The sequence below is a fragment of the Strigops habroptila genome, chromosome 6 (genome assembly GCF_004027225.2).
Source record: "Strigops habroptila isolate Jane chromosome 6, bStrHab1.2.pri, whole genome shotgun sequence".
Lineage (NCBI taxonomy): Eukaryota > Metazoa > Chordata > Aves > Psittaciformes > Psittacidae > Strigops > Strigops habroptila.
Genome location: NC_044282.2, coordinates 57,945,808 through 57,972,130, shown reverse-complemented (window position 1 = coordinate 57,972,130; position 26,323 = coordinate 57,945,808). Strand labels below are relative to the sequence as shown.

The window sequence follows — 26,323 nt, the reverse complement described above, 5'->3', positions numbered from 1 at the left end:
AGGCCTATAATTCTTAGGCAGAGCTCAGCATTGGAATTCATATCAAACTGGTAAAACAGAACAGAATGGTTTTCAACCACTCAGGTATATTCCAGATTCCATAGTCATTCAGCAATTGAAGTCTGAAGGAAACCAACTTTTGACACATGTTTTCTTTGGGCTTTATAGAATAGCTCAGGATCTCTATGAAAGACCGATACATTACATTTTTATCCATGTGCATATTATCTAACCTAAATACTAACAAACAGAGACACAGAAGAGTGTCTCACCAAGTAAACAATCTCTCCTCATCTCCTCTCCTCTGTAACTAAGTGACATGGAGGAGAGGGTGTAACTTCTACAAATAACTAACTAAAGAACTTAATCACCTAGAAGGGAATTGTATTTTCCGGGGTGATAGAACTAGGAGTAAGAAGCTCTTGGGTTAAAAGCAAGAAAACCATCCCAACTGTGAAATTTTGTCACTGTAGAGCAGTAGATACAAGAGATGCACTTGAAGGCCCTGGCTGAATCATAAACAGGACACAACAGTCACAAACAGAAGTACAGTAGTACAGAGCACTAAAATCATGACTGGTACCTGATCCTAATTTTTCATTTTCTAGAGTCTGATATGCCTTTCAAGAATTTCCCTTCATTTAATCATTTTTCTCTAGTTCTGATAATGAGACAACATTGACCCAGTGCTGTATCCTGTTTAAGTTTAAATCCTTAAAGTATCGACCAAAACTTCCAATGAGCCAAATATTTCAAGGCCAGAAGAAAGGATCCGATCTTAATTTCACACCATTTTATGTTTATTGCTAGTACTTTTGAAGGACCCTTAGCTATCTTCTCTTATTCTGGCACCTACCTTTACAGTACACACAGACACATAATTTTCACTTACTCATTTGAGCAGTATCCATGCTTATTTTCAGAAATGGAACACACTAAAAATAAGTGAATCTCAAATTTCAGCCAACCTCTTTTTTCTCTTTCTCCACTAAATATATTTTTTAAACATTCTACCATTCATCTCAGCAGAAGAAATGCCAAGATCTTGTCTTCTTCATCATATCTGCTACTACTGCCTTTAAGGTCACTATCACTGACAAAAGAACTATTGTAAATTAAATGTCTAAAGAAAAAAAGATGCCAGGAAAAAATCACTTTATGTAAAAATAAAAAAACATTAAAGGTCTTCAGATGGCAAAGACTATTTTCTTTATTCTGTTTACTAATATGTATTTAGATATACATACATTTTTGAACTATAAACGTTTCTTTCTCTACATCTCTGTTTATATCTCTGAATATCCTTTCCTCCTCCAAGCATCCTCCTCCATCTTTTTCTCCTATGTGCAATAGATTTTAATAAAAGAATGTTGAAATAACAGATTAATCAAAACATACATTACTAATAATACCAAAACCCTCAATTTAGCACACACTTTTTTCAGACTGAAGGTATAGTTTAAAAATTAAGCAGATGATTGCTTTGCTGAACTGAAGTTTACACGACCTTGAAGTTAAAGTCAGAAAGCTGGAATAATGCAAAACCTCAAAAGAGGGAAGAAACACAGAAACCCCAAACTGAAATTCATAAAACCTGTTCAGTTGCCTCAAGCCTGGTGGTTTTGTTTGATTCTCCTATGGAAATATTTGCAAGCACTACCAAGTGTGCAGTTAGGCTCCCTGAAATGGGTCTAGTTTGGAGAGAAGGAGAACTTAGGTGTTAAAGCAATTTTCTAGCGACCATATAGCAATGTTGCCTTCTGCTGCCTGGGGTATATCAGAGGGATAAAGGGAGAATGAGTGCCATTGCCACGGCAGATAGAGGGGACAGAGGACACAAACCAGAGGAAATCAATTATCATTTGTATCATGCTCACCAAAAACCTGTTTTTTGCTGTTAGTGGTATCAGAGATTTAAATGAGAACTGACACCTCACTGTGTAGGGCATGATAAATGAACAGAAACAAACACAAAGTCCCTGTTTAAACTTCAGAAATCTTTTGTCTTCTGTGTGCAATGCCTAGCTCAACAGAGTATTATTATAGGACTTCATGAACAAGAAAGTAGGCAACTAGAATGGAAAATAACAGAATTATAAAAAATATTTCCACTTAATCTTGGTATTCCCAGATTATTTGTTTCTTTCCAGATTTACTCTGATTTTCTAGAGATTCTGCATTCTTTATTTGCACAGCAAGAAGTCAGTGATGACAGAGATGTCCATGGGTACAGCTTCTATCCAAGCTCAATACAATAGGACAACTCTGTCAAGCATCAGTGGTAGAAATAACATCTAAAACGAAGAACCTATTCATGAGAAATTAAGTTCCATGCAATTTTCTTTAACCATAGATTAACTCCAACTCAAACAGTTATATTAGATGATCCTAAAGTTCTCATAATGTTCCTTCTAGACAGCTCACATCAGGTGCTACAAAACTGTGCAGCACTGCTGCAGGCTCACACAGCTGCCTCATTTCACATCTGAGCTGGCTCAATCCGGTCTACAGATGAACCAGCAACTATGAGCAGTCTTAGCTCATAAAAGTACTTTTAAATCTTATAGGAGAAAAAAATGAACGAATGCTCATTTTCGGGGAAATCTGAAAGAATTATACAGAATACAACTACAACAGCTCATCCTGCTTTATATAATGGTAAAAGTACATCATATTGTCCAAAATCTGTCAGACTCACAAAAACATGAAACCTGCAGGGAGCTGCACTACTATTCTGTGTAATTAGTAAGAAAAAACTCCACTTTGTTCTTTAGATTCTTCAATGTTCTTAAGATTCTTCAACTGTCAAGTTTTTATTTATTAACCTTTGCACGTGCTACATGGAAACAATGTCACTACCTTTACAAAAATTAATGTAAATTATTGAACATGGCCATGTTGATGTTTGCATACTATCTTGGAACACTTAGTTAATTTACTTTTTTCCCCTCCTATGCTGTAGAATTATATTTCTGACCTTATCCTTAGAATACTTATTTATGTATTACATGTTAGATTGCCTTGAGCAAAGTACCAGAAGTCAGATTCTCATTTATACTAAGGTTTTGTAAGCCTCTCAGGAGGCATATAAGAACATACACTTCATTTAAAAAGTAATGTATTCTTACCCTCAGACCCTTTTATATCGGTACAACTGCGTGTAAAATGTCTCTCATATGTATTTGAATCTGGCCATGCACTTAGAAAAAAATAATTATATAAGGCTTATGAGACTAGGAGTTGTTGTTTTCTTTTATATGAGAGATTCAGTTGGTCGCAAAAGTCATAGCTTACTTGTTATCTTCTCTCTAACAGACTTAGTAAACATATTTGTCAAATCATGTTTTTTTTAAATTATTAGATATGAAAAGCAATAAAATCTCACACTGCGAGCTCCTACATTTAGCAAGATGCATGTTTTGTTTAGTACTTCCAGTGTAACACGCTTGAACAGGCAGTGACACAATGGAGTAGCAGCCCTCCATGCGGTTCTGCAAACTACATCAGCAGAGTCATTTCGTGCCAGTATCCCCTACCTTAACAGAACCACATCTATACTGCCTGAAAGCCTCGCACGCTGCTTGCAACAATTCGTGTACTGTGTTGTGCAGTAAGACACTGATGTATGTGCAATCCAAGAATTTTAAATGTCCCCACAGGATATCAAATACTATCCAGACCATTTGTAAATACCTTCCCAGTGCTCTGCAAAAAATGAGCCAGTTCTTTTCAAATCTACTTAAATGACATTTTTGTCTTATCTAAAAATCTATGTTCCTGTTTAATAAAATCATCTGAGCAACTTACTGTTTCATCAGTGCTGCAAGCTTATGCCTTCATTAATAAATTCTGTTTGAGCGTTAAGATTACCCCCACTACAGACAGCTGGGAAACTGCAATATAAAGTCAAGCAGCACATTTAATGACCAACGAACTTCTGGAAACTTAGTCCAAAATGATACATCATTGTGTCAGACACTCTTAAGCAATATGCAGCTTGGTCTCCCTCTTTAGAAACATGAAACCCCCTGAAACCGCTACCACAAATTGTAAACCTTTTAAATTATTGCCAAGCCACCTGCTTTTCTGCAGGAAACTTCATAAAACTCTCCAAATTAGTAATGTCATTAAGTAAAGCTTACAGAACTGTTGTTATTCCGTAGGAGTATTAGCTGTTTAGTTTAAGGAAACCAATGGGGATTTTTATCATGGAAAGAACTGTCATATATATTGTGTAATCTATTCCAAATGAAATGCTTCAAAATATTTTAAATATGCTATTCTTTCACATTTTAATATTTCTGGGAGAAAACTGTATAACCATATTCTCGAATTAAACTCCTACAATGAAGAAGTTCAATTCAGGAAAGGGTATGTGAAAGATTCTCAAACAGTTTGTGTCTTCAGATGGTATTAAAAGCTATATAAATCAAATGTCTGATTTTGCATTTTTGAATAGCACTAAAAGAAATAGCTGATTTCCCCTGTTCATTCTCTTTTTTGAATGGTTCTACACAGAGTGGGTAAGGATGGATTATACGAATGCCTTCTGTCAAGAAGTCAGCCAAAACTGTACCATCTCATCTTGGAGTAATTTATCCAATAAAATGATTTAAAGGACAGTTCAGTGGCACCATTTTTGGAAGGCAAAAGCTGAAGGGAAGGAATATAAATCAAAGGTGACTGGCAGGTAAAGGATATATGCAGCAATCAGCCAAACCATGTGCACACTGGCACAAATTCAACAAGATCATTTATAAAAATTTTAAGTCAGGAGTACACAAAAGGGGGTCTGGTGCTAACTAAATCCACAGATAGATTACACGCCACTGAAATAAACACTTCCAGATGCTGGCACACAAAAACCTTTTACAGAAAGAAGTTTTCTTTCATAAATCTGAAAGGAGGAACCTTGGGTTGGGGGTTGGGAAAGAAGGGAACAAGATTGCCAAACTAGGATTTGACTTCCTACTGGGTTTATAGAATAATAACTCATATTTTTCAAACGCATAGTGTTAACACTGTAGAATAACAAATAACTACAGACAATAGCTTGAAATATAGACAAAGACAGCATAAGTATATAACTGTTTAATGAAATAAAATATTTTTTCTTGCTTTCAAAATAAGAAGAAACAATAAAAATGTCAAATTGACTTTTTCTATATCGGAAACTGAATGTGTAAGTGAAGGAAAAGTTTTCAAATGCCTTTTGACATAAGTACATACATTTCATTTTTTAAAATCAATTAAGAATGAAATCTTGACTTCTTCAAAATCAGTATCAATTGATTTTGAATATCAGTAGGGGGAGTATATAATATACAGGCCCCTAAGTATCAGAGAACTTTTTATTTGGTTTCTATGATGTACCTAATTTCTTTCGGAAACAGCATTCAAAATTTTTTATCATTCAAGTGCTTTAGAAATATTTAGATGTAATGTATCCACATCATGTTTATTGAAGCAATTACTGAAGACTGTATTCCAGAACTACTTCTCACTACTATTTTGGTCTGAAATATGCAATAAGGCATTTCTTTCAGTTAAGAAGACTAAGTTGCAGACCAAATATGAAGCTGAATTTTTCCTGAAGTTTAACTCATCTAAACCAAACTTGCTTTTAAACATGTTCTGTTCCGTTTATCTCCACAAATACTATACTTCCACACTCCCTCATATTTTCAAAATTTCCTTCTTTCTTTCCATGCCCAGAATCTGCTGGTTTAGTCTCTCAGAAGGTCAGCTTTGCCAGGTCTTCAGCTACTATTCCACAGAGTTTGTTTTCTAGGGAAAATCAGCTAATATCATCTTTACTGAAGTGAAATTACTGAAGATTTGTGATGTACTTCAGTATTCTTTCACAACAGAAATGGATTTAAGCATTTGCATAAAAGCTGAGCTCAATCAGGATCAATAATGAGTAGTTTTAAAACATCAGAAGTGAAAGGTCTTGACTAAGTATATAATTTGATTGTGAAACTATTATTTACAGGTACATGTAAGTTATTGAAGTCTACATGGAATACTTGCATTTATTATTGAAGAACCTGTAAGAGTAAAGGTAGGGCTGTATAAGGCCCAAGTAATGTCTCTGCCAAACAGCATTCTCTGATGTTACATATTCTTGGTGCAGGGAATGTCACCAGCAGTATCATAAAAGCGGTTTTGTAAATATTTTTTGTTTTATGATGATTAAGCAATTTTACAGGACTGAAATTTTTAACAAGAGAAAGTTTAGACTATCTTTTCATACTGAAATGACTTGGAGCCTGAAGCAGCATTCTCCCCAAAAAGTAAATACCCAAACAAAAGTTGGTTATACCCTCTGTTCATTCAGTATGCTCCATTTACACACACATACGCTGCTGAATAATGGCCACTGTCATCCACAAGTCTGTGCAGGATTAAAATTTACATTTATAAACACAGTTTCTCTTTAACTAAACATCTAAAACACTTCATTTCAGAACTGACATAAACTAGAGGGGACAAAGAATCTGCTTTGGAAACTTCTTCTTATTCTTTTTGCTTGTGATCTTCCACTGTTGTAGCTGACTATACTTTGATTTTAATTTCAGAGTAAAGGATGATAGCTGTACATTTTACTAGAGCTAGGTCACAAGCTCTACTTACAAACTGCTCATGTACAACTTACAACTGTTCATATGAAGATTTCAGGTAAACACCACATATTGATCACAGAATAAATATTTTAAAATAATTTTTTATTGTTTGTTACTCCAACTGTTAGGAATCCAACCCAAATAACTTAAAATAATTTCTCCATAGATCTTCTACTTGTATTCCTGGTAAGAAATATCCATCTGATATTTTTGAGAACACCTTGGCATGCTAAATATTATTATTTAGAATGATATTCAGGTAAAAATTAGGATTATACCTATATGCCCAGTCAAGACTGCAGATCATTTTCACTATGCACTTTACAGAGATGAGCTTTTTAGATTAATCTAAATCTAACATTATTATTATTCTACATTTTTGGCCAGTCTGTAGAAAGATTGAGCTTGTTATAATTTGGTTTGCTATTTTCAATGCCAGGTTGTATGGGGCTTTGGGCATCCTGGTCTAGTGGAAGGTGCCCCTGCAAGTGGCAGGGAGGGTGGAACTAGATGATCTTTAAGGTCCCTTCCAACACAAACCATTCTATGATTCTATGATCTTACTGAAATCAATGATGCTGCCATGTTGTAAAGAAAGTAAGAGTCCAGAACCAAAGTTTCATGAAAAGGGATGTACCCAGGTCATGCTACAAGATCTGGTAATTTGCTGTTTCTCAAAACGACTTTCCACTGACTTCCCATTGAACTCCAACACATTCTGTAGGCAAGAGAAGTAATCCACTTATTCTCTTAATTCTAGGTCGCACTTGAATGAGTCTAATAGATCACTCATCTGAATGAACCATGAAATGAGCTAATCATGTAGTTATAGTGTCCATCTAAAGGGTTGTAATCCTAATATCATTGTATTTGAGATCTTGGGATAGACTGAGATGATGTTTAACAATGGGACACTCAGGACTATTCCATTCCTTAACTATCTAAATTATTAATAAAAAAAGAACGTGTGTAGAAGAGTAAAATTATAAATAGATGTTCTATAAAAAACATTAGGATATTCATATATACTAATTTTATATCCAAATATAAATTCAACTCTCAATATAACAAGTCCATTAATCGTATATAGACAAATTTCCTATTTTCCTTGACCAAGGAAGAAAGATTTAGCCTGCAATTAATTAATACACATAAAAAGTCTCACTTCCTTAGCTTAAATGCACAGAGTACAGAGAAATAGATTCAGGTACAGCACATGGACTTGTGTCATCCCACATGATGAAGAGATACATATTTCCCGTTCCTGTCTTGCAAAATTATATGGTGCTATTTTTCAAATCATTTATTTCTCTGCCTTCTGAAAGTCTGGACCAGTTAATACTGAATACCACCCAATACCATTAATAGAGAATATATACAGATAAAGTATATGTCTAGACTACCTTAGACATGATACAGTGCAGAAGAATCTAGAGCACACTTGCTGCTTTCCATTGTGGCTGGCACTTGGAAACAAAACCTGAATGCACTAATTATGTTAGTCATTTTGACATAGCTATCAAGGTCAAAATAAATGCAAACGGATCATTTTCACTAATTTAATGTTAGTTCTCATTTACCATATGATTATAAAACTTTCAAAGTGCTCTTTTGGTCCAAACCAACATCCATCAAATGCTGCTAAAGAATAAATTACATCTTAAATTAAATAGCTTAACCCTTCTTCCAAAACTGTCTTGTTAAGAACACTTATCACCAAATCAGATGGAAGAAAGGGACAATCATGATGAAACAGGAAAAAAAAAAAAAGGAAAGACATCAGAAAATATCACTGTTCTTGTGTTACAAATACATATTAACTATCTTAAGAAAACAGTCCCAAAAGAATACCTTTTTGCTGTTGTTTTTTAAAAATAAAATATTCTCCTGTATTTGCTTTTTAAACAGAAATAAAATCTAAATTCTAAGTATGAGACTGAGTTATTCAGTAGCAAAAGATAAAGCTTGTACTTACATCAGGCTTTCAATTTTAGAAGTAACTCTGGTATCTTGAAGTGTTCTACAAAATAGAAGTTCTTCACATGATCTCCCTCAGAAATATTGTCATTTTTGGAAACTGGTAACTAAAACTGGTAACTAAAACTGATAAGATTCATCTCAGTTCCACCAAGGTTCAACCAGTCAAAACCAGCAACATCCAGTGAAACCCCAAATAAAATTTGAATCACACCAGTACAATTTGACAATAGCAGGATTCAAGCGGAATGCATAATCATTTTGAAAATTTGAATATACATCAACCCAGGTCAACTTTTTCTCAAAGCTGAAAGAATGAAGCTGGCAGGAGTCCTACCAGGATGAAAGTGGTGAGGCCCCGGCACAGGTTGCCCAGAGAAGTTGTGGCTGCTCCATCCCTGGGAGTGTTCAAGGCCAGGTTAGACAGGGCTTGGAGCAACCTGGTCTAGTGGAAGGTGTTCCCACTTCTGCAAAAAATCATTTTCCATAAAAAATATCTACCTAATCTGAAGGGGACCTAGAAGGATGCCAGAGAGGGACTCTTCATCAGGGACTGTAGCAACAGGACAAGGGGTAATGGGTTCAAACCAAAACAGGGGAAGTTCAAGTTGGATATAAGGAAGAAGTTCTTTACTGTGAGGGTGGTGAGGCACTGGAACAGGTTGCCAAAAGAAGTGATAAATGCTCCATCCCTGGCTGTGTTCAAGTCCAGGTTGGACTGAGCCTTGGGCGACATCGTCTAGGGTGAGACGTCTCTGTCCACGACAGGCGGGTTGGAACTAGATGATCTGAAGGTCCTTTCCAGCTCTAACTATTCTATGATTCTATGACACTAGGAATATTATACCTTCACGTATTCTTATTTTTGCTTGTTTCTCACTTCTGACATCAATTCCCGCTATTTCCTTGATATTTATGGTCTTCATGTACTACTGCAAAATTTTTATATAGATGAATTTCCTCAAATTCAGAATAATTTTCTTTTCATAAAATTCCTCCAAAAATGGACAATTTCTTCCTGATTTTTAGGAACTCAGATCTAGTTTGGTGGGCTTTGTTTATTTTTTTTTCTATAATGACTTCTTTCCTAATGTAGATATTCTGAGATAAGCAATGCCACATACAACATCAGATCAGAAGAAAATGACCCCAATTTATGACACTGGAGACAGACTGCTTTCCCATTTTTATCAGCTGAGAAAATTAAATAAAGAATTCGTTTGGCTGCTCTGAACAATGGATTTGCCATTTGCATAGAAAAAATGATGGCAAAACCTCATAACCCATCAGTGTTTTACCACAAGTTCAGTTCTATTACATTTTAGTGGAGGTTCAAAGTTGTCTAAAGAAACCATTCTCTTCTTTCTCCAACCATAAATGTGTCACTTGAGAGTTCAACTTCCAATAGGAGCAGTATCTGACACACAACTAATTTTAGAATATAAAGTGCTCCTCACCATATTGGAATACATATAATTTAAAATAACTGTAAACCTAAACTTTGCAAAAACAGAAAATTCAAGCACTAACAAAAAAGCATAATTTGTAATTGAAAGAAAATAATATTTAAAAGAAAAAAAAAAACTTTTTTGTCTTTCCAAAAAGAGACAGAAATTACTAAGTTTTATTTCCCAAGAGAATTATGCCACTTTTATAAAGAAAATTACAGTCACCACAAATTGCTCTCAACAATTACAAAGCTTCTTCATTTGACCACTTGAAAATCAAAGTTCTTTAAGATTATAAATATAACTTTTTATAACTCTGTTATTACGTACTGTGAATGGGGAAAGGGGGCCAATCTTGTGGCCATAGCGTCGAATGGCCTCTCTGATGTGGCTGGGCTGGATGGCATCGCTTTGAGCCTCTATACCACAGGCTGCAGTGCTCTGCAACAGAAAAACACATAAATTGTTACTAAATCAAAAACACACAACAGACCTACAGTGCATAAAGTATGAAAATAAACCCTTATAAAATGGACCAATTTTTTTTTCCTGAGGATACACATCATTGCTGCCACACACTACATTAGAGAAAAAAAGCTATTAACAAATCAAAGAGGACTTTTACATGAACTTTGCTTAAGAGACCCAAAGAACACCATATTTGTCCTCTTAAATCTTTCACCTAGTGCTGCTGTATGTTGCAATTGAAAAGAGCAGAAAATATTCAAACTAAAATGAAAGGGTCAATTAAGTCATACTGCAGTAACCACAGAAACTATTTCTAAAACATTTCAGGCTCTCATTATGATGTCAAGGGGTGGGTAAAATACTGAACAAGTACCCAAAGAGGAAAGCAATTTGACACCAAAATCATCATTGAGTAATATCAGACTGAAATTTGAAGCTGACACACAGATGTGATATAATGGTGTTAGAGGGATGCAAAAAAATTCTAATTACCTCAAACTGGAATGTTTTTAAATTTGAAATGACTTTTTAGATTAAGGATCCTAAATAGGAAAAATAAGAATTCACTGCTACAGGTCCATTGATTTTACAAAAACATCCCAGGATTTCAAAAGAAAAAGTTACTCTTTTCTCCTTGCTCGTCAAACTGAAATGTTGGGTTAGGCTTCATAGAGATATGGCTGCTTGCCAGAATTCAGATGGCTTATCAGAATGATGGCTGCTTGGTAATAAATTCATGAAAATTATATTAGTGAATGCAGTAAGAATGACAAAACCTTAAACTATAGATTGAAGTTTAATATATACACATACAGGGTCCCCTCATACATTTATACTATATACTAACATTTTCAAACTTGGGATATTTTTAGATTAAACTTTTTATTTTCAAGAGTGCTGAGTTCACTGAAACCCGTGTGTGTATACACAGAATTATCGATAATACGATGGCAGATTCTTGCCTTGCTGATTGACATAAAGGAAATATGAAACTCAAATATTTTCTGCTGGACTGGGTCTTCATGGACTAAGAATAACATTCTTCACCAACTCGTTTGTCTCAATGCCTCAGTTATATCTAGTATGTACCCAACCAAACTGGAGAAGTCATGGGAACATTTCATTAAAACTGTGCACTTTTTACAATATAATTATTTTAAAATTAAGTCAGACACTATGAACTTAAAATATACTCGCAACACTAGTGAAACATAATGTAGCAAAAACTACATCTCCAGCTAAACTCTTGTTCTAGGAATTATACTGGAAATCAGCCACAAAACCAAAATATAACCAAACATAAAAAAAGAAGAGGAAAAGGCAAAAGTCTTCAGAGAGGTTTTTAGGATTCACTAAAGGCTTTCTAGATGGAGTAAAACAAGAGCAGAGAGAAAGTTGAACATATGAGGTGTATCTACAGCACTGATGACATCAGAAGGCGAAAATATGTATTTTTCTATCTGTCACTGTAAAAATCACTGGTTCAACTCCGTGCAAAAATGCATAGCTGTTTTAGGAGAATAATAACATACGAGAAAATCACAAGTCACCCCACTGCTTTGCAGCAGAGTACTGCCACGATACATTATTCCAAGTAACCCTGCAGAGAAGGACTTGGGGGTGTCAATCAATGAGAAATTTAACATGAACCGGCTTCAGTGTGTGCTTACAGCCCAGAAACCAACCGTATACTGGGCAGCATCAAAAGAAGGAAGGTTGAAGGAAGTGATCCTGCCCCTCTACTCTGCTCTCATGAGACCCCACTTAGAGGACTGTGTGCAGTTCTGGTGTCGTCAATATAAGAAGGACGATGGAGCTGTTGAAGCAAGTACAGGGGAAGGCCATGAGGATAAGCGCTTGAGCACCTCGCATATGAAGACAGGCTGAGGAAGTTGGGGCTGTTAAGCCTGGAGAAGTGAAGGATGCGTTAAGACCTCATAGCAGCCTTCCAATAACTGAAGGGGACCTATAAGGTTGCCAGAGAGAGACTCCTCGTCAGGGACTGTAGTGATAGGACAAGGGGTAATGGGTTTAAACTTAAACAGGGGAAGTTCAGGTTAGATATAAGGAAGAAGTTCTTTACTGTGAGGGTGGTGAGGCACTGGAACAGGTTGCCAAAAGAAGTGATAAATGCTCCATCCCTGGCAGTGTTCAAGGCCAGGTTGGTCAGAGCCTTGGGCAACATGGTCTGGGGTGAGGTGTCCCTGACCATAGCAGGGGGTTTGGAACAAGAAGATCTTAAGGTCCTTTCCAATGCAAACCATTCTATGATTTTATGATACTTTTGCAAAAATACATGAAGTGACTAACACAGTGCTTTCTACCCAAGTTATTTAATCAATTCTATATTTCCCTTGTGGTTCTAAGGTACAAATATCCCTCTCAGATAGACTACCAAGGCTCTACAACAGAAGACAGGAATTATAGTATTTGCATTTCACACTCTGAATATGAGACCTCCATATTTTATGCAAAGTAAAGAAATATTTAGATTGAATGCAAGCAACTGGCAGAAAAAAAAAGCAGGTAAGGCAAAGTTGTTATAGGCAAAGAAGGCAGTCACGTAAGGCTGCTGGGAGCAGGTAAATCACAACCACCTCATTGCCTACTTTGCTTATGCTTTGACCCTCAAAACCTATGCTAGCTGCTACTGTCAGAGAAGGGATGATTATCTGGGGTCGTGTCTACCTGTGGCTGTAAATGAGCAGCTCATCTCAGAAGCAGCAGTTGTTACCTCAACAAAATTTGTTTTGCAGGCATTATTGAGAAGCTTTAGCCTAGTTCTGATAGAAAAACCACCAAACCACACATCTGGCCTGACAATAACATTGGTAGTTAATATGTGATATAGGTTAAAATTAATATTTAAAATGAGACGTTATTTCCTGAAGACATGTTAATTTCTTTTTCTATTTCTTTTTTTCCAGACTTGTGCACCAAATACCTTTTTTCTTTTCCTTTGTTTGGATTTGGCAGCGTCCTGTCCAAATCCACCATTCCCCAGGGCTCCTGATGGGGTTTTTCCAAGGTGTTGCTGTCCTGCTGACGCCGGGGGTGTGGGTGTAGGAGGTGGCGTGTTTTCAGGAGAGTCAAGACTGGTCTTCACACTTGTAGATTGCCCTAAGAGATGTGGCTATAAAAGCAAGATGTCAAACAGCCATTATAAAACCAAATCATAAAAAAAACCCCACAACCAACCAAAACCAACTTGTTGCCTTCTTAGATTTACACTTGAAAGAGATATAATACAGAATTCAGTTTGTTCATTCTAGCAGTTACTATAACTCCTGTGTCATAGCAATGCGTGTAATACAGCACTTACTGCAGTTGTCACTGTTGAAAACTTTAATCTCCAAATCTTCAACAGAGAGCATCATCAATACAGAGGGAAGGAATTTCCACCCAAGAAAAGAGGATTTACATTTAAATATAAAGTTGCTGCTAAGAATTTAACATTTGGAGCTATAATTTAATCTCTTTCTGTCTAAATCTGTAACTTCATAGAATCATAGAATGGTTTGGGTTGGAAGGGACTGTAAGGATCATCTAGTTCCAACTCTCCTGCCATGGACAGGGACATCTTCCACTAGACTAGGTTGCTCAAAGCCCTGTCCAACCTGTCCTTGAACACTTTCAGGGATGTTCATAAACTACATAACAGAAGTCTTTATCAATACCAGATTCAATGACATCTACTTTGAAAGCAGCAAACTACCAAATACATGTAAAATTAAAACATAAAATGTGAAATATGTGAAAAAGTAAGATTTACCTCAGTAGAATTGTGATACTGTATGAAGGTGGCAGATATGGCATGACTGAATGGATCACCAGCTTTGGGAGCCATGTCCTGCTTAACCAGAAGGGCCAAGTCCACCAACTGGAGGGGCAAGAACAGGTTTGCTGACATAGTACTCACTATAAATGCCATTGTAACAAAGAAGTGAGAGGGAATTGTGGGTTGAGGCCGATTATTTTTACTGTTTCTCAGTTGAAAACAAAACTTTTTTAGAGATATATCACCCTAAGAAACCTTTCTTTTCCACTTTTGTAAATATATGGAGTAATCTATCTACCCAAGAAGGCTTGGCTTGGCACTAAGGTAAAATTTGTTTTCCAGGAAATCCTGCTTTTTAATCCAATTGTGCAATGGGGTTGAATGAGCCTCAGCACACTGCCAAAGGTCACATAGCAAACTATGTGGTTTCAGTTTGGAATTGAATAAAGATCGTGCTGGACTCCACTCTCCTCTGTAACCATTATAAAACACTTCTATTTGGGTGTCAGATGGATGAATTTAGTACAGTATGCATCTGTCACACTGTAAATTGAAAGACAGACAGGAATCCAGTTACTTTGGTAAGCTGAAGTAATGACTACATGCTTCTGCAGGAGCTTCCAACAGTCACCTGTGGCTGAAGTACACCCAAGAGTAACAAATTTTGTTTGCTCAATCAGTATACTCTCTTACCTGTGCCACAGTCTCATATGCTAAATATGCCAAAATCTCCATTGCAACTGCATTTGGCTTTATTTCCATACTGCTACAGTCCAACCAGTCACGAAACTTGGATGCTTTCTTTGCTGTCAGTTAAAATCATAAGGGGAGAAGGAAAAGTTAACAACAGGAAGGCCAAAATAATGCATTCTTGGGGGTCATAGAAAATACCACAAATGTGAAACAAGGAGTGTTAATGTGATTTGATTGGCCAAGGAAGGAATTATCAAAATGGAACTAGTAAGAAAAGACATATTTAATACAAAACAGTTTGGTGACCCATAAGCAACACGGAGTAAAGAAAAAAATATGCAATTAATCGATCATACAGGAGATTTCAGAATAAGAAAGGATCTACCTCAGAGGACTGCAGACAGGAGAAACCTAAAACAATTGCATCACATCTTTGATGAATAAAAAAAATCACTAGAATAAATCAACACAAATCTGAGTCCGGATAAAATGATACAACAGTGAAGACAAATGACGAAGGACAGAAGAACTAGGAAGTCCTTGTGTTAACTGTACAGGGATAAGGTGCTGACAAGCTAGCCAATATGATTTGTAGATGAGTGTTTTTAAAATCTGCCTTAGATATAAAGAAATAAGGATAGATGTAGATCTGCAAATGAAAAACATTCATATGAGAATTTCACACTGCTAATGGATGAGATCACTTAGGAGCAAGTACAGAGACAAAGAACCATGATATTTGCTGAGAGAACTGAAAGAGGAAAAAAAGGATGATCCTAGGTCAGTGGTGGACAAGCTGATCACAGAAAGCTGTAGAGACTTGGACAGAAAGGAGCTAGTAATATAGAGGTCTTAATGAGAGCTGTTTGTGAAGACAGGACAACCAAAATAGAGTAAATAAAACGTGGAAGTAAATAAAACGTATTTGACACAGCTCTTTCAAAGATAGTCTTCAATAAGGACTAAAAAGCTAAAAACAAGTCAAGTACTAAACAGAAAACAGGTGTAAAGAGTGGTCATTTTTGTATGAGGGAATGAGAAGGCTACATCAGATCACTAAAGACAGAAAAAAACCCCCAAAACAAAAACCAAAGCAAAAGAAGTGTGAAGGTGACAGAAGGACCACAAAACGTTCTCTACAATTTAAATTTGTAATCCTGTAGTACTTGATCCTCTGATGGGCCTTTTCTTTTGCCTGTCTTTAAGGTAGACAGAAATATGTGGAGCTCTAATTATTAATATATATTCTTAGAACAGGCTTCTTCAAGTCCCTTCCAGGTTTATTCTCTTATGACACAGTTTTCATGGGTTTATTACTGTAAATATAGCAATACATTGAATTTTTACTAAAACCTAAAAAACTAAGTAAAAACCAGCTTTTGCACTAGTTCTGAATGTTCTGCATGGCCTTTAGTATGTTCTATCTAGTTTAGTTCATATTATGTAATTGAATTTGTGCACGATTCTCTTTTGCTGGTATTTTCTAAGCCCTGTAAATTTTCTTATTATGACATTAAATGTCAGTGAAAAAGAACTGTATAGAAATGGTCATTTAAAAACACTGTGAAAATACCATTAAGATATTTTTACAGATCCCAGTTCCCCGGTCTGCAACATTAAATTTTATTTTGCAGATTTAAGATTTCTGTTTGTGCTGAATCCAGATGATAATTTTGGAGTTTTAAAAATTACTTTATCACAAACCTCTCATTTCCTGTAGTGACCCTAAACTGAAGTATCATTTATCTAATGGCTCAAAGACGTGTGATGCTAAATTATAACTAAGCTTACAAAACATACTGAATTAGGAAGAGAAATGCTTACAAAACATGTTCTCCTACATTTGCTGACATTTGCTGATACAGAACAGTATTTCAAATGTGTCACTTAGTTGCCATAAATTAGTCACTCTTTCTTTGAGTTCAAAAGGAAGAACAAGATAAGGTCTCTCATTTAAAGACACCATGGTGTTCAAGCCTGTGTTGTAGGATCATGTGCTGTTTTGTCATGATTTTTACTGGCTCCTTCACCTCACTTTCTCTGACATTTGACCTAAAACCTTAGTCATCACTTAACCGCTTCTGTAATGATGTTTTGCTACATGATCAAGCCCATTAATTTACAGCTCATTATAGTTGTGGCCCACAAGTACTTCTAGTAAGTTGGTTTTCAGTGCTAGTAAAGCCCTAATTCTGTCATCATGTTATTAGTGTTGGAATGGCGTATACTGATGAATTTGGCTAATGTTGAATAAATTCCACAGCAGGAGCTTACAGCTTAAAATAGAAAAGACTCTTTAGTAAGTTCTTTGTGTCTCTGTCGACAGGGAAATAAAAGCAAAACTTGCTGCTCTTCTCTAATTTTAGATGCATTCCAAAAAACCTGCAACCATGAAACTTTGCTAATATGCTGACTATAACACCACTGTGACAGACTTCAGGTAAGCATCATTGTTTTAATCCATTAACTCTTTACCAGTTCAATCTTTGCAGTCTTCCCCACCAGCACAGCATCTGAGCATATAGAAAGCTTGGTAAATATTCAAATAAAACACTCTGCCTGGCAGACTGGAACTATGCTAAATTAACTGTTCCCAGGAGTTTTGCAGACAAAGAATTTAAAGTGCTATGACTGCAGATGAAACAAAAGTGCTTTCAAAAAACATGAGGTTCTGCTGTGTTCTCTATTACATGAAATAATAATCAAACATCTTAATACAGGGCAGCCATTCTAATACTTACAAAAACTCAATTGCCGACTCTCACAGAATTCTGCATACTGGACCGAGTCCATCATTCGTGTTTGTCTTTCTGCTCTCTGACAAAAGAGTAGAAGTACACGATGTACCTTATTCCAAAAAGAACTGCATTCCACAAAAGAAATTATAGCACCAATGTGCCCCTGCCATAACCTTGAAGTAACCCTCCCAAATTAAACATGCATTGACTAAGTTAAGATGCAGAAATATAAACCACAGGTTGGTTATTAGTCTTGTGAGTTAAATTTCCCAGAGGGACATGTCAACTCTTATTTTAAATATCTGCTTGCACGCTGCTCACCTACGACAGTGACAAGGGCTGAGATAGGAAACATGCTGAGCTCTTGCCCTGACTGAGGTGCACATTTAAACTGAGGCACATGAGTAGACTGCCTACATGTTTACAGATGACCAGACAAGGAAAATGTTCTCCTGGACTAAGGCCATGTTATGCACCTGTGTGCTTTTAAAATGGGAGCAATAGCAGTAGCAAACCCAATAAATTCCATCAAATTAAGGATATACCAGGGAGAGAGGAGCATTGAAGTGCCCTTTCCCACACTCAGTACACAGTAACTGAGTGGTAAATGTGTCTTTTTAATTTTTTCTTTTTCCCCACTGTTAATTTATGCTTGATTTTTTTAAACTTTTGAACACCTACAGGAAAAGAAAGGGAATTAGACTGAATTAGAGGTCATTCAAGATAAAATAGCTTAAAATGTTCACAACTGGATTTAAGAATGTATTTCACACAGAGCCCACTGTCAACCAAAAGACTGTATCTCAAAAAAGTCAAGGTATGAAACCATAAGCATTATACACACCCTCCCCTTCATGCGCATGCTATGCCATAACTGAATTGCGGCTAAAGCAACACTGAAGTTGATCGTTTGGTTTGAGCACATGCTTCAAGTTTTTTACTTCAACAAAGCAGGTATGATTTTCACAAGGTAAGGATCTGGTCTCTAGAAAACATTAAATCCCTCACGTATCAAAGGCAGGAAGCAGTAGATTAAAGAGAACAACTATCATCTTCAGAAGCAGACGGCTTACTCAATCCTCTCAAACAAGGAAACATTAAGGAAATAAATATAGCTATCTTCCAAACAGCAATTCGATGAATAAATCACTACACCTGGTAAGAACAGAACTATATCTAAGGATACAAAGTGGTATCAGGAGAGGCTGATGGCATCAGGACTACTTCTGCAGGGAGCTCATACAGCTCAAGAAACCATGCACAAAGAAGGTGAAGTACAGGTGTATTCACATTAAGGACGGAAATCAATGAGGAAAAAAGCCACCCACATACACACAAATTTTGCTCTGACTCCCAGAGTGTTTTTATATCTGATGAAATTTAAACTGCAGAGTTCTTTACTAGGAAACAAAAAAGCTATTGATAAATGTATTTGAAGACAGACTACAACCAGCATTTGGCCTTAGCAGCTTCTCAAATCAGGAAAAAAGAAAAAAGAAAAAAAAAATAAAAAAATCAGTACTTCAAATACAGTTTCTTCCTCTATTCTCTGCCTTTCAGGTCACTCTTCTATGACAATCCAATCCCTCAGTTACGAGATCTTGTTGAGAGTCAACATGTTCAACTTAGTTGTAAACACTACCTGTGCAGGAACATACCTGGATATTCTTTCTTTCTTTTATTCTCTACCCAGTCAATCATCTCTACTGTATTTTGACTTTTACTCATGAGGACAGAAACTGTTCTTGGGCATTTTCAGTTCTCCTACGCATACTTCTGGCATCTTGACTCTATTTTGTGGAGCTGCCATTTCAGATAAGTAAAAATTTTCAGTTAATCTATTCCATCAAGACATTAAGTAAGCCTGGATTGATTTTACACCCTTTAAAAATAATTTTCACAATATATGCCATAACTTCAACCCTCACCTAGCATAACTATAACAGAGATCTGCTTTGTCTCTGTATTAATTCAGCCATACTTTTGAAGACAAAAGGCACCACCAGGATCATCTAATCTGAACTTCTGCATAGCACAGGGCACTTCTCACATAATACATCCTAGAAATGGCAGTCTTAGAATTTCTTGTGTAATTTTACTTTACATTTTAGAAAGGAATCTAATTTGGATTTATTTTTTTCACATGTTAAGACATAACTCCTTCATATAATTTAAAATGCTAACTTTTTATGCAATATGGTTTAAATTTCATAATCATTTATGTCTTTGTTTACCAGTGAGAAATTAGTAGATTGCTACTGCCAGGTAATATTGAAATAATTAACTCTAGGTGGGTAACCAAACACACTGAGCTTCTCTATGACAAAATTGTCTTGAAATTTTACACGGAAATGTGCAGGCTTGCAGAACCTTTGCTTGAGATCCCTCTCCAACAACCCCCTCTCTAGAGGTCTCTATTCCAACCTTCAGCTTAAAAGAGGAATATTGCCAGCACTAGATGATGTGAGCTATGGCTTTCTCCAGGAAAATATTGAAAACCTCCAAGAACAGAGATTACATGTCTCTTCTGGGTAACCTGCTCCAGTGTTGAGCTAGTCAAAAAGATTTCTAATGTTCTACTGAAACTACCGACAAGCAACAATTTGTTTTTTTTCTGACCTTCATTATTCCACCCAGCACTATTAAGAAAAATTTAGTTCTATCACTGTTGTAACTGTCCTTCAGCAACTGCAGGCTGCTATCTAATCTTAGCCTCCTCTTCTTCAGACTAGTAAAGCTAAATAATCTCTTTCAGCCTCTTCTGACAGGTCATGTGCTCCAGGGTCCTCAGATCTTAGTAGTTTTCAACTAAATCTTTCCGGTTTCTCAGTATTTCCCTGGAACTTAAGGACTCAGTTCTTAAGTTCCAGATTTTGCTCAACAGCACCAAGTAAAAGGGCATGACAACTTCCTTCAGTCTGCCAGCCACATTTCTAAAAAAACTGTGAGATTTGCTTTCATATGATGAGAACAAACTATTAACTCATGTTCAACTTGATATTCATTATCACCCCCCAGGCTTTTCCCAGAAGAGCTGCTACCCACAGTTGGCATCCAGCATGCTGCATCCAACATGATGCTTGGGGTCACCCTGTCCCAGATGCAGAAATTCAGCGAAGTTTATGTTGGTTCAGGTCTTAAGGTTTTCAAGACCTGTCTGGATTGAAGTGCCATCAACCAGTGTGCCAGCCATTCTTAATTTGTCATTTGTCATCAACACATTTGCAAAGATACACATAACGCAGAATGTGCATTATGTGTATCTTTGCCCACATTTTTGTCTACACTGTTGATGAAGATATTGAACAATATGGGTCCTGGGATATCCAGTTTTTACCTGTTGCCACCTATATGTTAAGCCATTGCCTGTTACCCTTCACATCCCAGGGACTTAAAACCCTTAGCAACAACAAGGAAAGCACAGGAAAGCCAAATGACATGAAATGCTAACATAAATAGTGATGCTTCAAAACCCTACCTGAGATGACAAATAAAAAAGACATCTAGAAATTTGACAAGGATACTTCAACTCTGTAACTTTCACAGGCATCACATATTGTAGTATGAAAACTGCAAAAACAGATTAATCCCAAGAGCAGTTATGTTAAATTAAATGATTTAGCAATGGCTACTTTTAACAAATAGACTATAAAACTCTGAAAATGCATGCTGTCAAAGGCTTGCCAATATGCTTCACAGTATGTTCACTACCAAAGCATTGCAAATTTCTTTATAAAAAGTGAAATGAAAAAATACTAATCAAAGGTTTGCTAAAACAAAGGTGTTCCTGAGGGATTTTTCCAACAGGGACTTCATTTCTCTCTACAAATTGTCTACAGTAGTTGTCTAAACACAGGACTTACTTACTTAATTTTGTTCTTAATATACTAAATGAATACTTAAACTTACTTTTTCTCTGTATGGATTTTTTTGATGTAGTAGAATTACCTATGTATATGTGAAATAAAATTGCTTTCTCCCTCCAATTCTCCTCTCTAAAAGAAGTCTTTCCTACAGGTGGATTCTAGAGTGCTGGTCTAAACCACTATGAGATACAATAGCTTTTAAAATAAATATCTATATTTTCTTCCTAATACACTTTAACAAAAAAAGCCACATCATGGAACGGAAACACACAGCTCAAGGTATAAGGATAGCCATTCCATCAGTCCTACCAGTTTTAGAATAGTCTATAAATAACCAGAAAATGCAGGAGAAATATACAATAGCATAGGTATATTATCTTTATGGAAATACCAAAGCAGAAGACAACAGTAGATCATCTTTCCTCTTCACTTTTCAAATAATAATCATTTTCTCTTACATCATCCCTGCTCTGGAAAAATTTAATGCTGCCTTATATCTACATTTCTAAGGTATATTTTATAAACCCAAAATCAATCAGTAACATGGGATAAAAAGGGAGAAGAAAGAGTGAGCATATTACTGTGAACACACTGTTTCTCCAGGCCAAAGGAGTTTAAAGGAAATGGCATTCAGTGATGTGAAGTCACAGGAAGTTTGTGAAAATGCTATAACCTGTAAGTAATGTTTTCTTTTAAGTAAGTCTTCAAAATACCCACTTGTTCATTTTTTTTTTTTACAGTCATTATTTTTTAACTTTTTTTTTTCTTTTTCTTGAGAACAAGAAATCGAACAGGATGATTTAACTAAGAAATAACTTTAATTTTATACAAATGAAGTTTTCCAAATTCTGTTCTTGGAAGGAACAGCAAATGACTCCAACAGGACTGAAGTCCTCTTTCATCAGTATAAAAGCAATTGGCTGGGAATCTTTCCCGCATGAAGAAACACTGAAACCCTTAATGATATGCCTCCTTGAAGTAATCTGAGCTTGAAACCAGATACAATAAATAACATGAATGACACTACTCCACTTGTTTATCAAAAGAATTAAAAATGTATTGTTTTTATTCCCTCTATAGTAGTACTAGTCACTCTAAGAAGTTAAGAAGCTGAGTTATGTGCTGTACAGCAGAGTTAAAATACTTTGAATGCTTTCCTTGGAACATGCTGAAGGATGCAGTAGATAGGACCTGGCACAGTAAATGTGTGCTTAGTCTTCCAAAAATGTGTTGTATTATATCTTTCTTTCAGCATAAAGAACTAAAAAGGAAGACTAAAAAGGGAAAGGAAAGAAAAGGCAGAGTTGCATGCTCTCACCTACCATCCCGGATGAAAAATAATCTTATTTTGATTCCATTTTAAAGCTTTCACACTTGACATATAAAGCTCTTTGTGTGGGGGGAAGGCAAGCGGCCAAATGTTAACTTGCTTACCAACTCTTCTGTGTTTGAAGGAAATGTGCCGAGTAGCTGCTAAGCTGGAACATTTGAAAAACGTATGCAGCATGGCTGGACACCTCTGTGTTTGGCAATAATATTAATGATGAAGATGTTGGCTTCCCAAATTGCTTGAATATTCATATTGTGGCATGACTTCCTGATTTCCTTTGCTAAAGACCTCTTCATTGTGCATCTATCATGGCTCCAAAGGAGCTAGATGGCTACCCCAGGGAAAAATCAAAGTTGCCCTGCAATGACTGATATTACTAAAAGAGTATGCTAAATATTTATTATTATTACTATCATTATTTAGACTAGACAATAACTGGGCACTGTATGCTGTACCAAAAAAATCCAAAAACCAAAACCAAAATGCAATTTGAGGAATAAAGCACAAGGTAGCTCAATATTGAAGCGTTTACAAAATATGTTGAAAATACAATTTTAGTCTTCTTTATCTAGAAATTACCTGAGAATTATCACTATCTGAAGATTTTTGGTACATAAAGCAAAAATGTATTTGCTCTTCTGAGAATCACTTGAATTGGTAAGCAAAGAAAAAAGGGTTTTAAGAGTAAGCGTTTTCAAAGATCAAGCTTACTCAGAGTTTTGCACAGAAAATAAAAATGTCACTTGGGGAAAGATCAATAGTCTTTGTAATGTAATACTTGATTTAGCTATAAAGTACAGACATACAGGGAATTTTTATAATTTTTACCCACCCCTTATAGAACATACCATTAATCTGAACAAGTCTGCATAGTAAACTTGAGGCCTTTGATGTAATACTGGTTTTGAGTGCTCACGTGTTTAGTATGAAGTTCCCAATATTAGAAGAAAACATGAGGCCTTTTTCTGGCAGACCAAGATGATCCCCAGTTTAATGTATTTTCACAGTTATAATTAGTAAAAACGGGTTTTCTTTTTTCTCTACAGTATTATTAACCCCCTTCGCCATGAATAAACAGAGTTTAAGATCTTAAGAACCTTAAAAATATTAACTATTACAGAGATGTTAAGGATCTACAACTGTAAATGACATGAAAGGAAGCCATGGATTATGACAAATATTAATTAGATCTTTTTTTAATTATAATTTTTCAGTATATAAAATTAGTGATTTTCTGTCCAGAAGAAAAGATGGGATTCACCCAAACAAGTTAGATCTCTGCAGTATCCTAATTAGTCACCTAAAATCCCTTTATAGTAAGAAAGATATTGGGCACTTTTGGAGAGCAACTTCAAGTAAACTAGATGTTAAAATAAGGCAGATGAATGACATCTATGAATTCGTCTAAAGTTCATCAACTGTATACATCAGTGGTGGGGACACTGGCTTAGGTCTACATTCCCACAGTACAGACATCCTCAGAAAAGCAAGATGAATCCTACTCTGATCAGTGAAGAACACCATTGCCAATAGGGCAACTTCCATTTTAGGGCTAAGCAAATGCCAAGGCTAAAGAATGACTCAGTAAATTTGGTTCTTGCTCTGATCTCAAAGCAATGCAAATGTATACAAAGGCGGCTTTGTACCCCAGCTGTGCGTTAACTCCATTCGTCTTCCCCAAAGTATGTAAAATGTATCCTAACAAAGTATGTGCAGATAAGTCGGGGGAAGGGAGCTGGCAAGACTATGTAAAATTATGCAGAAATTTTGTGGGAATTATGAAGAAGGAAAGCAAATGAAATTGAACAGACAATAACAAAATGAATGGATTAATTCCCAGCAGTCATGATCTCATTGCTTAAGGAATAAATAAAATTCATCTCCTGATAGGGACTCACTGCCCCTGTAATACTTTGCCCTTGAACATATGCAAAATCTACACATACTGTATTTATTTGAACCAGCTCCAAATTGTATCCAAATTCCGTGTCTAAATTTATTACTGCTAGTCTGAAAAGAGGAGCTGGAACCTGCAAATGAAACATTTTCATTTCGTGGAATACTTTGATTTTTATAGCAAAATATTTTTTTATGCTGTAATAAGTATCGTCATGAATTTTGCAAAACTATGTATTAAATTCATGGCTATCTTCTACCAGTTCTTTTCAAAAAAATATTAAATAATTTTGGATAAACTTTGCTACCAAACTTAAAAAGTTATGTAGGATTTATTAATACATTAAGACAACTGACCTTCCCTCACTTATCTGGTTGAGGACACTGTAATGCCTTTCTGCGATTTCCATCTGGCTGTACATCAAAAACTTTTCATTCCAGTTTAATATTAGGATACCTTTATGTCTTCTGGACAGCATTCTTCTGAACACTTATTCTGACTTTGTATCAAATTCGTAGATGAGGTTCATACAAACAGCTTTAGCATCTCACAAGTAAAGCCTGCAGTCATCAAAACAGGCATCACTGCATTGTCTGTGGGATATAAACAGCAAAGCAGCCCCTTTTGCTTAGTGAGTTTCAGGTTTTTACTTTTATTTGCAGTCAAAATCAGCCATCACACTCTATTTAACGATAATACAATAATTATAGAAGCTCATGTACAAGCAAAAGGAAAATATTATAAGCTATGAGAAACTTAAAATTTTTTTTAGCTTTCTGACTACAGATGGCTATAGATGGATAAACAAAAGGACAGACAGGTTAGAAATACATATTTACTCAATATTTGTGTTGGATTCTATGCAAATTTCTTGTAGTTATATGTCATCTCAAAAAATCCTCAAGTACTTCTCACCCTCCTAATATTTCCTCCCATTGTTATTTGCAGATAGCTTGGTTTTGAACCCAATTCAGGTACAGCCACGTGGCAATTTAGCACTGAGCAAGAGGCAACTCAGGAGTTGCCTACAAATAATCTGACTCCCTGAAACTGCACTCCTTCCACTCCACTGAATGGAGTGAAGGCTGGTTATGGTCTTGGATGAAGGCTGGCTCAGAGTGGTACAAGCACAACATGTCTCGCACATTTGCTCACCATCCTGGGTGTAGAAAAGGGCTGGAGGAGAGTCCTGCTCCTACTGGAATCCAAATGGAATGGCATAAGGTTAGGAGGGTGATTTCAACTCAAAGTTCACCAGGAGGTCAATCCTAGACATAATACACTTCAGTAAAATCAATTCCCACACATATTCTATCTAGTTATCTACCTAAAATATGTCCAGAATTAGTCACTTTACAGCCTCGACGCATTAAGCAATACATCCAGTAAAGCTAGTTAAACTGAACAGTAGGTAACTTTACAAAAAATTTAGGGACGAGCCCTCTCATTCACTGGCTTTACTTCGTAAAGAGAACAAATATGTTCATATATGTGTTCAAAAT

General features: G+C 36.0%; 1 protein-coding gene across 5 annotated transcripts in view; it reads right to left on the bottom strand.

The window, feature by feature from the left end:
- SUPT3H (SPT3 homolog, SAGA and STAGA complex component) overlaps positions 1-26,323 on the bottom strand; it is a 271,275-nt gene that overhangs the window by 39,345 nt on the left and 205,607 nt on the right. For all 5 annotated transcript variants that reach the window (XM_030489154.1, XM_030489152.1, XM_030489153.1 and 2 more), the window contains exons 7-11: positions 17,732-17,807; positions 14,991-15,103; positions 14,292-14,399; positions 13,464-13,652; positions 10,382-10,492 (exon numbers count right to left, since the gene is read on the bottom strand). In XM_030489154.1, coding sequence (XP_030345014.1) covers positions 10,382-10,492; positions 13,464-13,652; positions 14,292-14,399; positions 14,991-15,103; positions 17,732-17,807 — 597 coding nt within the window. The remainder of the gene's footprint in view (positions 1-10,381; positions 10,493-13,463; positions 13,653-14,291; positions 14,400-14,990; positions 15,104-17,731; positions 17,808-26,323) is intronic.